At 39.2% G+C, this 15,490-nt stretch overlaps 1 protein-coding gene and 1 long non-coding RNA gene across 2 annotated transcripts; both read left to right on the top strand.

Annotated features, from left to right (window-relative positions):
- Window positions 1-5,659: 5,659 nt before the first annotated feature.
- LOC141639816 (uncharacterized) lies at window positions 5,660-7,704 on the top strand. The gene is made up of 3 exons (XR_012542677.1): window positions 5,660-5,861; window positions 6,997-7,390; window positions 7,524-7,704. It is a non-coding gene; the product is annotated as an uncharacterized LOC141639816 (long non-coding RNA).
- Window positions 7,705-8,012: 308 nt separating this feature from the next.
- LOC141639815 (uncharacterized) lies at window positions 8,013-9,031 on the top strand. Its single transcript, XM_074448857.1, has 4 exons — window positions 8,013-8,169; window positions 8,295-8,367; window positions 8,474-8,572; window positions 8,776-9,031. Exons 1-4 carry the CDS (start codon window positions 8,072-8,074, stop codon window positions 8,857-8,859), a joined length of 354 nt encoding a protein of 117 aa, XP_074304958.1. The 5' UTR covers window positions 8,013-8,071; the 3' UTR covers window positions 8,860-9,031.
- The last annotated feature ends 6,459 nt before the right edge of the window (window positions 9,032-15,490 follow it).

The raw sequence follows: 15,490 nt of genomic DNA, 5'->3' as shown, positions 1-15,490 counted from the left end.
AAGGTGATGTGGACCTGCGAGTCGGGAATGGAGCACGAGTTGCTGCTGCCTCGAAGGGAACATATGTAATCCAACTCCCTAGTGGTTTTGAGTTATCTTTAAATAACTTTTACTATGTATCCAGTTTATCTAAGAATATTATTTCTGTTTTCGTACTTGCTAAAGACGGTTTTACATTTTCAATAAAGGATAATAGTTGTATTTTCTCTTTTAATGAAATGATTTATGGCAAAGCAGTTTCCATGAATGGAATTTATATCTTAGATCAAACCACGGAAGTATTACACATGAACAATAAGAAATTAAAGGTTGGTGACAAAGATCAAACCTATCTATGGCATTGTCGAATGGGACACATAAATGAGAAACGCGTGAAGAAACTCGTCGATAATGGGACTATTCCCGCATTCGGATTTTCTACATATGGCACGTGTGAATCATGTCATATTGGCAAGATGACTCGAATTTCCTTCAAAGGTGTTGGAATGCGCGCTAGTGACCTATTAGGACTCATACATACGGACGTATGTGGACCTATGTCAATTACCGCTAGAGATGGCTATAGATATTTTATCACTTTCACGGACGATTTGAGTAGATACGGATATGTCTACTTAATGAAGCATAAAAGTGAGTCCTTTGAGAAATTCAAGGAATACCAGAATAGGGTACAGAACCAATTGGGTAGAAAGATTAAAGCACTCCGTTCAGATCGGGGTGGCGAATATCTTTCAAATGAGTTTGATCAACACCGAAAGACTCGTGGAATCGTTTTGCGCTTAACTCCACCTGGAACACCTCAATTGAATGGTGTGTCCGAACGGAGAAATCGAACCTTACTTGATATGGTTCGATCCATGATGAGTCACACCGTAGTGCCTGATTCATTATGGGGTTATGCTCTTATACCTAACCGAAGTCCGTCTAAAGCTGTCGACAAGACTCCATATAAAATGTGGAAGGGAACAGTACCCAACTTGTCCTTTATTCGGGTTTGGGGCTGCGAGGCTTATGTCAAGTGGAGACACGAGGATAAGCTCGGGCCGCGATCGGTCAAGACATACTTTATAGGTTATCCAAAAGGAACATTTGGTCATTACTTCTATTCGCCTACCGAACATCGAGTTTTTGTTGCGGCTAGTGCGACATTCTTAGAGAAAGAATTTCTCGAGAACAAGTCAAGTAATAGAACCTTCGAGCTGTCGGAGATTCCAGAACCAACAACCGAGGAACAGATGGAGGAAGTCAGACCTCCAACCGATGATACGGTTAATATTCCCGAGGAACCTAGGAGGTCGGGTAGAGACTCTCATCCTCCGATGATACATTGGTATGGTCGAGGAGAATGATGTTTTACTTCTAGAAAGTAATGAACCCGCAACCTATAAAGGTGCTATGGCCTGTTCCGACTCAAAGCTATGGCTCGAAGCCATGCAATCCGAGATGGACTCCATGTATGAGAATAACGTATGGGATCTAGTTGATTTACCTAATAAGGTAAAACCTCTACAGTGCAAATGGCTTTACAAAATAAAGCATTCTGTAGACGCGCAACTAGATATCTATAAGGCACGACTTGTGGCAAAAGGTTTCACTCAAGTGCAAGGATTGCATTATGATGAGATTTTAGCACCTGTAGTCATGCTACGTTCCATTCGGATAATCTTAGCGATTGCCGCATTTCATGATTATGAAATTTGGCAAATAGATGTGAAAACCGCCTTCTTAAACGGTTATTTGGAGGAAGAGTTGTACATGGTGCAACCCGAAGGTTTCATAGATCCTGAACATCCTAAGAAAGTATGCAAGCTTAAGCGTTCCATTTATGGACTTAAGCAAGCTTCTCGGAGTTGGAATCATCGTTTCGACCAGGTGATAAAAGAGTATGATTTCACTCGATCGGTCGAAGAACCATGCTTATATATCAAGTCGAGTGGGAGCAAGATTGTATTCTTGATATTGTATGTCGATGACATACTCTTGATTGGGAATGACATTCCTCTCCTATCTTCGGTTAAAGAACGGTTGAAGAACCATTTCCAGATGAAAGATCTGGGTGAGGCACAACGCATTTTGGGAATTCGTATCTACCGAGATAGATCACGACGGACGTTATCAATTAGTCAGGAGTCTTATTTGGATAAGGTTCTTGAGAGGTTCAGCATGACCAACTCCAAGAAGGGGAACCTTCCTATGATGACTGGGATGCAGTTGAGCAAGTCTCAGTCACCCACGACGCCTGAAGGGATAGAGCGCATGAGTCGTGTTCCTTATGCATCTGCAATAGGATCGATCATGTATGCCATGATATGCACACGTCCAGACGTGGCATATGCATTGAGTATGACGAGTCGGTACCAAAAGACTACAGGTGAAACACACTGGATAGCAGTCAAAAATATCCTCAAGTACCTACGGAGGACTAAGGATTGGGTATTGAATTATGGAGGCGATACTAAGCTATACGCAACCGGTTACGCAGATGCTAGCTTCCAAACGGATCGAGATGATTCAAAATCTCAGTCCGGGTTCGTCTTCACTCTTAATGGTGCTGCGGTCAGCTGGAAAAGTTCCAAATAATGTTGTAGCAGATTCTACTACTGAATCCGAGTACTATGCCGCTTCGGAGGTAGCAAAGGAAGCGATATGGATGCGTCAATTCTTACAAGGGCTTTCGGTAGCTCCTAGTTCGAATGACCCGATCACCATCTATTGTGACAATAGAGGTGCCATCTTCCAGGCTAAGGAGCCAAAGTCTAGCAACAAATCTAGACATGTACTTCGGAAGGCTCACCTGATCCGTGATTACGTGGAGCAAGAAGAGATAGTGATTGACAAGATTGCGACGGATGATAACATCGCGGATCCTCTCACCAAACCGTTGAATTATGATAAGCATGTAGGGCATGTAAATTCCATGGGAATTAAACATGTTCCTGAGTTGTAGTACTTGATTATGGATTTGATACATTATCTTTTTCATATACTATTTATAACTTCATCATTTTATATATAATATTTTGTTTTTCATGTGGATTGTACTGACAACATTGAACGCCACAGAGTGAACTGAATTACATTATAATTTGTTTTGGTCCGTAATCGCCAATGTGAGCCGATAACTCCGGCTATTATATTGTGCAATCGATTGATGGTGGGTTCAACGAGCCATAAGTCAAACGGTTGATCGATCGATCACGAGATACGAGATTATGACGATACCTCGTAGGACAACTTTTTGTGACAACGTAATGGAGTCCTAAATGTTTAATAAACATTCAGTGCCAGGTCGTGGATAGGACATCCATTGTGTTCCTAGAGTCGATTTTTTTGACTATCGACTGTCTCTTGAGATTAAGGAAGTTTTTGGGTGACTTTGGTTTCTTTCTCACGGTCTGCCGTAACTGGAGGCTAAGTAGATTTTTTTCTGGGTCATTTCATACTGTGCTTACATCTGCAGGATTCGAGTTGAGAAAAATATCCAACCCTTATCAGGTATAGTTATTTCTCAGGGCCACTCGAGGAGTTGTAACTGAAATGCATGGCCATGCTCGAATGTTGATTCAATTATCAGTTAAGTTACTCTCTAGTCGGCGAAACCACTCTTGATATTGATCGCTTGTAAAATACGACCTTTGTGAATACGTATTTGCAAATTGTTTTACATTGAGTGGGAGAAATTTTATAGGATATGAGAATCGGTTATCGCACATACACTTGTGAGGACAAGTGGGAGTTTGTTGGAGCTTGTGTCCTCCACAAATTAGTGTGATAACATTTGTAAATCTCTTACAGGTTCACAAGGGTATACTTCGTATATTTAATCAGTTGATTAACGTTTACCTAATAACGGTTGGCTTGCTAGAAAGTTTGACGTTATTATCATACAGATGGCGGTGATAAACTGGTCCCTAAAGGTCACACCTATAGGATGTGTTTGAGAAATGTGGTTATAGAAATATAATCACATTGATGCCCAAAATGACTAAAAAGTTAGTCAATGTGTTGATGAGATAATTATTTAATAAAATTAAATAATATTAAGTTGAGACGAATTAATCACAATTCGTAAATTAAATATAATAAGTTATATTTAGTTAAATATATTTAATGTTAGCTTGGACGAATTAATCTGTTAATTCGTAATTAAATATAATCAGTTATGTTTAATATCAACAAGATGAATGTGTCATAGTGGTAATAGTGAGGGTATACAAACCAAGAGGTCATGGGTTCGATCCTCACTAGATGACAATTCAACACATATTATATATTTTTGGAAAGACCAAAAATAAGGAGAATAATCTCCTTATTTCGGTCAGTTAGGCCGAAAATTAGGAGAGATTTATTCTTTCCTAATTGACTCCTAATTTCGGCTACTATAAGAAAGAAAGGGTGAGAATTCTTCTACCCTAATTCTTTTCTTTGACCTTGCCTCCTCTCTCATCAGAAAAACACAAAAACAACTAAATTTTACAGAAAATTTTAGATCGATTTCTAGCATAATCAAAGGGCATATCTCATATCATCTTGGGTGCAACTAATAGGCGAATATCAATTTTGATATTGTTCTTAGGCCAATTTTGCTAGGACCGAAGGTTAATTCTAAATCCTTTATACTTTGTTTATGTATTTTTTTTATGACCATTGATCATCATTGTTAAACTCGTTATAATCCTTCTAGTTTAAGGGAAGTATACAGATTATTTCCCACAAGAATGCACACTCTTCCTACTCAACGCATCAGCAACCACGTTTGCTTTCCCTTCATGGTATATGATATCCATGTCGTAATCCCCGATAAGCTCCATCCACCTCCTCTCTCTCTCTCATATTCAGCTCCTTTTGAGTAAATATGTACTTTAGACTCTTGTGATCAGAAAACACCTTAAAGGTCGCCCCATAAAGATAGTGCCTCCAAATCTTGAGAGCAAACACAACTGCACCTAACTCTAGATCATGCGTCGGATAGTTCTTCTAATAAGGCTTCAATTGCCTAGAAGCATAGGCAATGACTTTCCCATTCTGCATCAACACACAACCCAACCCGTTATTTGAAGCATCTGTATACACCTCAAAGTTCTCACACCCTTCAGGTAAAGCTAGGACTAGAGCTATGGTCAAACGCTCCTTTAATGTTTGGAATGCCGTCTCACAACATTCATCCCATCGAAACATGTTCTCCTTCCTCACACTACTACAGAATTCATCAAGGACATCAGTGGATGGACATCGGATTTTTGAAAAAACAGATGTAATAAGTTTGCACATCGGATTTTTATAAAAGTCTGATGTAATTATATTATATGGACATCGGTTGTTATTTTCAACCCATGTCCATTATAATGGACATCGGATTAAATTACAACCCATGTCCATATAATCCTCAATTTGGGCGCAAAATGAAAACAATTCCCCCGTCCCAAATTATTTTCACTAGCATACTAAGTCAATCTATTATCACTAGTAGAAAAATTACATTTGGCTAGTATAAAAGGCTACGGTTGCTATTAATAACCGTAGCCTTTTATATATGGCTACGGTTGTAAGTAAGAACCGTAGCCAAATGTGCCCGAAAAAAAGAAAAGACTACGGTTGCTTTTAAAACCGTAGCCTAAAACTAACAAAAGTAAATTAATTAATTATTAATGCCATTCAATGGCCTCCGCATCTCATTCTCATATACTCCGTTATACCCCAATTGTTACTCTGGCAGTTTCTCCCTGAGACTCTCACATCAAAAGTAACACTTCGAGTCTTTGATTAACCGCTTCGTCGGTGTCCTTACTTAGTTACTTGGCCTCTCAACCACTCGACATTCGACCCTCTACTTGCGTAGCAACTACAGGTTCCCTTTACATGTAATTTGTTTTTTCAGATTTCAATTCATATTGGTTTCATATCTAGGGTTTTCCACCAACTGGTTGTTCAATGGTTTCATATCTAGATTTCGATTCATATTTGTTTGAAGATGGGTCTTACTGATAATTATCGAAACGAGTTAGGGTTCATATGATATTGGGGTTTTTTCGCTTAAGTTCTTAATTGCATATTTTAGTGGTGTAATTGTGGAGCTGATATGTTATGGAGTACTTGTATTATGTTTGATTGGATTTCGTTCAGTTTGGAGGATGGGATTAAGCATTGGCTGTGATGGAACGTTGAATTTGACTTTGCACACCAACTGTTCGATGAAATGTGTGTTCCAACTCTTTGCTGCTGCTATGAATTAGTTTGCTAGTTGTTTTTTGTTTCTTTAATTATTAAAGTTCATTACAAGCAGTTTGTACCCTTTATGCTTTCAAGCTTTATTTTGAGATTCGGACCTATTAAAACTACGTTATTAGTGAAATTTTAAGCGGGTTCTTGTGTGGTTTGAATTTATGTAAGTTTTGCAGAAAATATTGATCATCAGTTTGAACTTACAAAAATTTTGGGTACTTTTGAGTTTGTTTTAGTTAAGTAATTAAAAGTTCCCCGCAAAATGTTCGCCCACATCAGTAGTCGTCGAGTCTACAAGTGTTGTTATCTTAAATCCTAGGTTCCAATTTATCGTAGTAGAGGCGTCTCCTTGGAAATTGACCTTGCTTGTCTTGTTGTGGATCTTTGTTGTTTAACCTGTATGCTGCTACACTTGGTAGATTGTCTATTTGATATAATTTTTAACAATTTGATATGGGTGGGTATGTATTATTCATGTTGAAGCCCATATGCGTAAAAAATCATTAAAAAAATTGTCAGATTGTGATGCTTGTGAGCTCGTGAATTCTGTCTTAGATGATTTGTTGTTTTTTTTTTCCCTCATGAATGGAGTGGGATGTTGTGTTGCCATGTTGGGCCATCTTTTGTATCTAGCACGATAGGTGTTAGAATGGATGGCTGATGGCTAGTCGTGTATGTGGATTGTTGAGTGTTGGTTGTTCAAGTCGATAGTGATGCTGATGCTTATGAACTTGTATTCCGTTTTAGGGTGTTTGTTGTTATTTTGTTCAATAGGTTTCATGTACGATACGATGACCCAAATGGTTGAAGTTCCATATTTTGAGACGAATGTAGCTATTGCTAGTGAATGAGAGCAGTGGAAATATCTTGCTTCACATGCTAAGAAGATGAGTAAACTCTATCTATTTCATTAATGTTGTTTTAATTTGAACTTTTCTTTACTTTACCTGTAAGCCTAATGCCACTCTAATATATTTCATTTAGGGTCGCCCTACTGGTGCTTTAATGTGTTCTCTGGGGCATAGCTGACTTGTTTGTATGTTTAATAACTGCGTGATTAATTTATTATGGTTGTACATTTAAAAGGTGTTATTGATGCAGGTTACTGTTGGATATTATTTCGTTGGTTCAATGACTGGAGCTGGAGGTTTTAATTGCATCAGTTCAGGTGTGTACTTATGACAGACTCATTCATGTCGTCATATTTCTATCAATTAGTAGAACCATTTAAACTCAGAAATGCATTTGAGATCTCTAACTTGTGGATAAGTAATCAAGTGATATCTTTTCTTATTTCTCAGACAAGCAAGCAACAGTGGAGCTGTCACGACATGAAGATTTATATTATATAGGAAAAAAATACTTTAATTAGATAGAAATCTTGAAAGTCTTTGAAATGTGTGTACGTTTGCGGGTTCACCTATTAACTTGCTCGTCATGGAATCATATAAATTGAATGTCAATTGTAAGGCTCTCAAAAGACGGAATATAATTTTTTTTATATAATTTTGGTTCTGGATATACATCAGATGATATCAGGCTACTAATTATTATTGTTTTTTTTTTTAACATGAATAAGATCCAAGAAAAGGTTGCGCCTCGCCAAGGAAGACATAGCTTCATTGTTGAACATGAATAAGATCTCCCTTGGAGTCATTGACACTTTTCTTGGGTATGTATACTACAATTATTGCATCTCATTATTTAGTTTTGCATTGGTTATTCAATCAGCAACATCTACTGTATTGGTAAGTGATGATCAACCTTGCCTTTTAAATAAACAAAACTGTCACCATTTATTATTGATTATCATGTAAATAAGTTACAAATTATTTACAGTGATCATTGGATGCTCGTTGTGACTGACGTTGCTGATCATAATCAAGTGCATTGGTTCGACTCACTAGGAAAGCAAGTGCCGTCAAAGTTGAGATCTTTAATTAATGCGTAAGTTCATCTTAATAGTTCATTTATTGATATGCACATAAATAAATGTTCAACTGATTAAAACATTAAAAATGGCAACTATTATTGGCTGACAGTCATTTATTTGAAACCATGTTTATATTTAGATCGGTAAGAGTATACGGCTACAATGGTGGGGAAAGAATGCGTTCTCAAGCACCGCAATGGCTGCAACATAATGTAAGTTGTTGCTTATTATGACGACAAATTCAATGTCTGATCATCAATCACTTTTAATTGACAAAGTCATGTTATTGGTTTAATTCTTGTCGAGTTGTTGTTTTAGTGTGCTCGTCAACAAGGTGTTGTAGAATGCGGGTACTACGTCATGAGGTACATGCTGGAAATCGTCACGCGTTCTAATCCAACAAAAGCTATCAATGAGGTCGGTTTCGACATTATAGCAAAACTCGGTATTTTTCAAGTAATTATCCTACTTTGACCTGCGCCTATACGCATTGTGGGCGAACCCGCCGCCAATTCAATGAGCTAGCTAGCCGCACCCTCTTCCCTTAATTATTAGCTTATATGAAGTCGCCCTTGTGAGGCCATGTCTGATTGCCCCATTGTCATTAATATGCATTACAGGTTTTTCAAGACACCACGCCATATTCACAAGAAGAATTAGATGAGGTTCGGGACTTGTGGGCGAACTATTTTCTCAATATCTAGCCGTAGATAGCTAGCTAGCGTAGTAATGTATTAGGTAGTTGTATTTTGAAAAACTGATTACATGATCTGCAAGACCATATGTTATGTTGGCTGGGATTTGTTATGCCCTTTGTTGTTGTTCGTTAGTTGTTGAATTCGGATGACGGAGACGGTTGCGTTGTATGTTGATTGGGATCGGTTTTTATAATTGAAATCGATCATTTTGGTTGAATGGCAGTTGGCATGTTTTGTATTAATGTTTTGGCATTCAAATTGGTGTAATGCAATATGAATTGGCCTGCTCTTTTCAAATTTAAAAAAAAAAAAAACAATATAAAGGACAGCGGATTTATAAAAGTTCGATGTAATTCTAGCTTCAAAGGACATGGGCTTTCTATAAAAATCTGATGTACATTACACATATGGACATCGGATTAATGTTAAAATCTGATGTTCATTACTCATATGGACATCGGATATATTTAAAAATCCGATGTGCATATATTAATGGACATCGGTTTAAAGTCCCATGTCCATTACACCCCATATGGACGGGACTGAACTCTACATCGGTCTATAATCCGATGTCCATGTGTCTAGAAGTCCGATGTCCTTCATGATTTCTGTAGTAGTGTCATCAACACAGTCATAGGTCTGGTGATCTTAGAAAAATTCTTTCACGAACCGACAATAGTACCCTGATAAACCTAAGAAACTCCTGATCTTTACCACGTTCTTTGGTGATTCCCACTTAGACACGCCTCTATCTTGCTAGGATCCACAGATACACCCTCCTTAGAAATCACATGACCCAGAAAAGCCACTTTCTCTGGCCAGAACTAATACTTTGACAACTTTGCATATAGCTGATTGTCGCGCAGAGTCTGCAACACCAACCTCAAATGCTCCTCATGCTCCTCCTTAGTCTTAGAATAGACTAAGATGTCATCTATGAACACTACCATGAACTGATCCAAGAACTGATTGAAGACTCGGTTCATCAAATTCATAAACACTACCGGTGCATTAGACAACCCAAACAGCATCACCACACACTCATAGTGACCATACCTCGATCGAAAAGTTGTCTTTGGTATGTCTTCATCCCGAATCCTCACCTGATGGTACCCGGATCTCAGATCAATCTTTAAAAAGACTTCTGCCCCACTCAGCTGGTCAAACAGATCATCTATCCTTGACAAAGGATACTTATTCTTCACTGTAACACTGCTCAACTCCATGTAGTCAATACACAACCTCAAGCTCCCCACGGCGATACACTAGGTCTAATGTATCCCTTCTCTATCAAATCATCCAACTGCTTCTTCATCTCCCCCAACTCCTTAGGACCTATATGGTACATGGCCTTAGAGATTGGTCCCGTCCCTGGTTTCAACTCCACACTAAAATCTATATCCCTCTTTGGTGGCAAACCCGGTATCTCCTCCGGAAAAACATCTGGAAACTCTCCTACCACTGGTATCTTATTTGTTGTCGGCTCAACCATACTATGATCTTTCACATGCCATAGAATCAAAGGACACCCCTTCCTCAGGTAAGACTTCAAGGTCACCGCTGCAATCACTTTGACTAAAGGTTTGACAACAAACCCACGATAAGAATCACTAACTCCCTTAGGACCTCTCAAAGAGACTTTTTTATGGTGACAATCTATTCTAGCCTTGTACTTACCCAACCAATCCATACCAACTATCATCTCCAAACCGTTCATAGAAAATTCTAACAAATCCACTGGAAGATCAACCAGCCCAACTATCATAGATAAACCCTTATACAACCTCCCACAAGACACTAACTCACCCGACACTATAAAAACCTCATCTTTTACAGACTCAAACTCTCTCAAAACCAAAAGCTTAGCATGACCCGACGATACAAAAGAATGTGATGCCCCCGAATCAAACAAGCAAAGGTAGAAACATCATTAATAAGAAAGGTACCAGTAATCACGTGTGCATCATCCTCAGCAGCTTTCTCGTCCATCATAAATAACTTGCCACTGGTCTTTTGCTCACCTCCTTGAACTGTACTAGCTGAAGTAGATGGCTTGGCAGCTAGCCTTTAATTGCTGTTTGTCGCCGATTTCCGATAAGAATTACTGCCATTGCGGTTGGACCTATCGTTGTTGTTACCATGCCCTCCTTGATTATTCCATGACCCAGCCGGGCGGTTTCTAGCATAGCTCTGAGTCGGATCCTACAAAAAGCTCCCCTGCGATGGCCTCTGAAAACCTCTGCCCCCGGCACTAGTACACTCATGCCTCTTGTGGCCCATACCGCCACAGTTGAAACAAGAGATACTTCAACTGCTACTTCTACCACCACGACCGTGCCCATAAGAAGCTTCACCACTGAAACCCGATCCCGATGAGTAAGCCCTTGCCTGGTTATGATTACCCCTCTTGTAGCTAGACTGACCACTACCCTCACTCTCAGCCTTTCTCTTTTATGGACGCCTCTCTTTGTTCTATTTGTCCATCTCGACCAACCTCTCAGCTCTCCCTGCCCTCTCATAAACTTACTTAACATCTGTAAGGAACCCAACCGGTAACTTCTCCATGATCTGATAGGTCAACCCCTTCTCAAACCGCAGTGCCAAGTTCTCCTGACTCAGCCCCATATCCTATGCATATCTCGATTTCTCATTAAACTTATGGTAATACTCAGCCACAGTCATGTCCGAAGTCATCTTGAAATAATCAAACTCCTCCCTCGGCTTACTACGAACATGCTCTGGAACAAACTCCCTGCGCATAGCTCTCTTGAACTCAACCTATGGTATATCTGACTTTCCATGCTTCAAATAAAGATCTAGGGCACTCTCCCTTACCTTGTCCCACCATTCACCTGCTGCATCTCTCAGATAGAACGCAGCTTGTTCCACCTTAAAATCCTCGGGACAATGAACCATTCCCAAGATGTTCTCCATCTCCCTATGCCAATTGTCGAGCAAATTTGGCGCACCAGTACCCATATATTCCTTTGGGTTGAAATGGGATATCGTAGTGTTCATCTTGGCAAAGTCTACCCCGGCATCTTTGTCTTTCTTAAACCTCTTTAGAGCCTCAGTAAGCGCATCTTGATGCTCAAGCATCTTGGCAATATCGTCCACACTCATCTCTTGAGCCCTAGCATACATGACAGACCTCTTTGGCGACATATCTTTGAGCTATTAAAAGGAGAGATAAACATAAGCACATAGCCTACGGTGCAAAGCATATACGACATGTACAACACTTACTTGATCGAGTAACTACACCTACTCGATCGAGTTGCCCACTTACTCGATCGAGTACCTCGACTCCAGAACCTGACATGAACGTACACAAAAATGCACTTGATCGAGTCACTTACGTACTCGATCGAGTAGCCCCCACTCGATAGAGTACTCCTCTTACTCGATCGAGTTGCCCAAAACAGCATCTACTGCCCAATGTTGCCATATACCCACTCGATCGAGCTCAGCCCACTCGATCGAGTTACCCCCACTCGATCGAGTCTTGCTGACTTTTCTAACTACCCGCATGCCTTAACTTTGTAACTTTTCGAAACAAAAGATATACGTATACAACAAAAACATTCATATCACATGTTACTATTATCGCCACATTATAAATCAATCATCATGCAACATGCTTAACCACAACATATTATCATATACATCTACTTCACCTTTTTTAACCACATTCTCCATTCCTCCACAATCATTCATTCAACACTTTCATATAACATTAGTAAACACATAGCGATCCCATGACACCCCCTTAGTGACCGGTTCAAATTTTCAGGGCGAGTTCGCGACTTTAGGACGTCCCCCAAGTCTTTGCATTACCTCCTAACAACTCCTACCCGGGTTCATTTTAACTTGACTCTCTAAGTTCATTAGATTCATTAGTTACAGGTACCAAAATCGCCGCTCTGATATCACTTTGTAACACCCTCATACACCAAGGTGCCTTACGAAGACCACCTTGAAAGTGCTACCATCTCAGTTACCCGAGGCAATTTATATCAAATTGACCATAAAAGAACGTACTTTAATAAATAAGTTTAAAGTGATACATAACCAAAATCCAAAACTGTCAAAAGAGATACAACTGTTCCAAATCCAAAACTAACTAAATTAAATCTAAAGTTTAGTAACACAACGGAAGAATCTAAATGACTGGCGATGACTCAAGCCTAGCTATCCTTTGCGCTTCCATATCATACCTGCTCAATAACTGTTCACCATCCCCGAAAGATCACCACAATTTTTAAAACAATTAAACGGGATCCGTTACTGACTACACAATATAAGATAAGGCAATAACAATAATACATAAAATCCTCCAACACTGTCACATCACCAATCACCTGACTAGCCTGAAGATCTAGTCCGGCCAGATTACGGCCGCAACCAGTAATCCACACCGCCAGTGGGGGACCGCAACCGTTCCCACCTAAACCTCGCTCATCAATACCGAGCGTAAACCCATGTTCCTTAATGTGCACATCCCCTCTTGTGGCGGGTTCCACACGGGGGCGAATCAAGGGCGTGAAGCCACTCCCGCAAGTGACTCCACTCAGCCGAGAGCGCACCTCGCGAACCACAGACAAACAACAACAACCAACTACAACATCAACATTTACTAATTCAATACGATATAGATAAATGACATCAACCAACCATCAACAACCAATAAACAATCTAATATACATGTAAACAATAACTGAGTAGAAAAACCTACCTGGAAAATGCAATCACCACTATTGTCAAAACAGAGAATAAGAAGTGTTCCTCTACGAAATCACCTCCTATCAATCATACAATCATGCAATCACCGTCTAAACCAACAATATACCCAAAACCCCCAAATTACCCAATTAGGGTTTAAACCAAAATCAACGAAACAATATAAAAACTCTACTAGGATCTTACCCACAACGCAGCGGTCTCAACGGCGTAAAGAACTCTGGATTCCGACGACACAAGCCTTGGGATTTGATAGCAATGTGTGTGTGTGTGTGTGTGTGTGTGTGTGAGAGAGAGAGAGAGAGAGAGAAGAGCAACGTAACTTTGTTTTATCTTTGTGAAACTTAGAATAGGGTAGAAAGTGAAAAGAAACTGACGAAAAGTGTTTTTATATCCTTCTCGCGTTGCAATCAAAACCCGGCAAATAACCCGTAAAAACCGACTTACTCGATCGAGTAAGTGGCCTACTCGATCGAGTGACCCCTACGCGATCGAGTACCCATCAGATAGAACACTGTTTTGTACGCAAAACTCACTTACTCGACAGAGTAAGCTTTACTCGATAGAGTACCCAACAACACATAAAACCGTAGTATTACATTCTCCATCCCCACCGACTTTGTAGTGATGGACATTCCCATGGGTAAGAACTCCTACATCATCCTTGGACGGCCATGCTTGGCCATGGGAGGAGCTATCATTGATGTTCAAAAAGGAAGATTATCCTTCAAGGTTGGTAATGAAATGGTTCAATTCAAATTGTCAAATACTTTGAAAAATCACATGGTTGATGACATGTTTGGTATTGAGACTTTGGACTACCTTCTAGATCAAGAAACTCCAAACAAGATTGATGAAAAAGGGGTAGGTGAAGTGTTGATGATAGAAGATGAAAAAGGAAAAGAAGAGTTGAAGCTTGAGGGTGGAGAGGATCACCCAGTGTCATCCCTCCCAAATTTGATTCTAGCACTAATACCCCTCCAAATATGAAGCCAAGGGTTGAGAAGAAGAAACCAAAGTGATGGAGAAAGAAATCAAAGGGAAAAGGGAAATTTGACCCCAAACTTGAAAAGAAAGAAGCTCTTGTCCATGACAAGACAAAGCTTGAGGAAGAAGTGACCCGGAAATGGTTGGAAGTGCATCATGCAATGAATGGTGTACATGAAGTGTTGTCAAAGCTTGGGAGCTCTTGCTCCATTGGAAAGTTTGAAGTTGTTAAAGGGATAGCGGGATTCCATGAGGGGGGTCCCGGTTGATTGAAGCTTCCTTGATAAAGAGGTATGGTGGAGTTCCCAAAGAACCACCACTTTGTATATGCTCTTTCCCTAAACTTTGCATGCATTTTAATTTAGTATGCAATTAGGTACTTGTAATATATTAGAATTAGTATCCATGAAATTGCATTCATATAGGATTGCATTGAAATTTAATTTCTTATAATATATGTCACATTTAGTAATTGCATTCATATAGTGTAGTTTGCATCGCATTCAATTTTGCATTTAGAATAGAACATGCATTCCATTCTTTACCCAAAAACTACTAAAAATTGGAAAAATAAAAACATCTTCAAAAACATGTATTTCATTTCCGAATTTCCTCCACACATTTATTTCCATTGGAAATGATGTAAATAAATAAACGTGAAGAGGAAATTCTATTATTTAAAAATATAAAAACATGTTATTCATTTTCGAAAATTCAAAAATCCAAAAATACGCATTTAATTTTCGAAAATATCAAAAATACAAAATCATGTTTTTAATTTTGTAAAATTTGAAAAATACAAAAATATGTTCTTTAATTTTCCATTCTCTCCCTACTTTAGTCCCATCGAGGACGATGTGTATCTTAAGTGTGGGGAGAAAAATATACATCTTGTAAGTATTTATAAATA

Source organism: Silene latifolia, unplaced genomic scaffold, assembly GCF_048544455.1.
Source record: "Silene latifolia isolate original U9 population unplaced genomic scaffold, ASM4854445v1 scaffold_57, whole genome shotgun sequence".
NCBI lineage: Eukaryota > Viridiplantae > Streptophyta > Magnoliopsida > Caryophyllales > Caryophyllaceae > Silene > Silene latifolia.
This window is presented reverse-complemented; position numbering and strand designations above follow the sequence as displayed.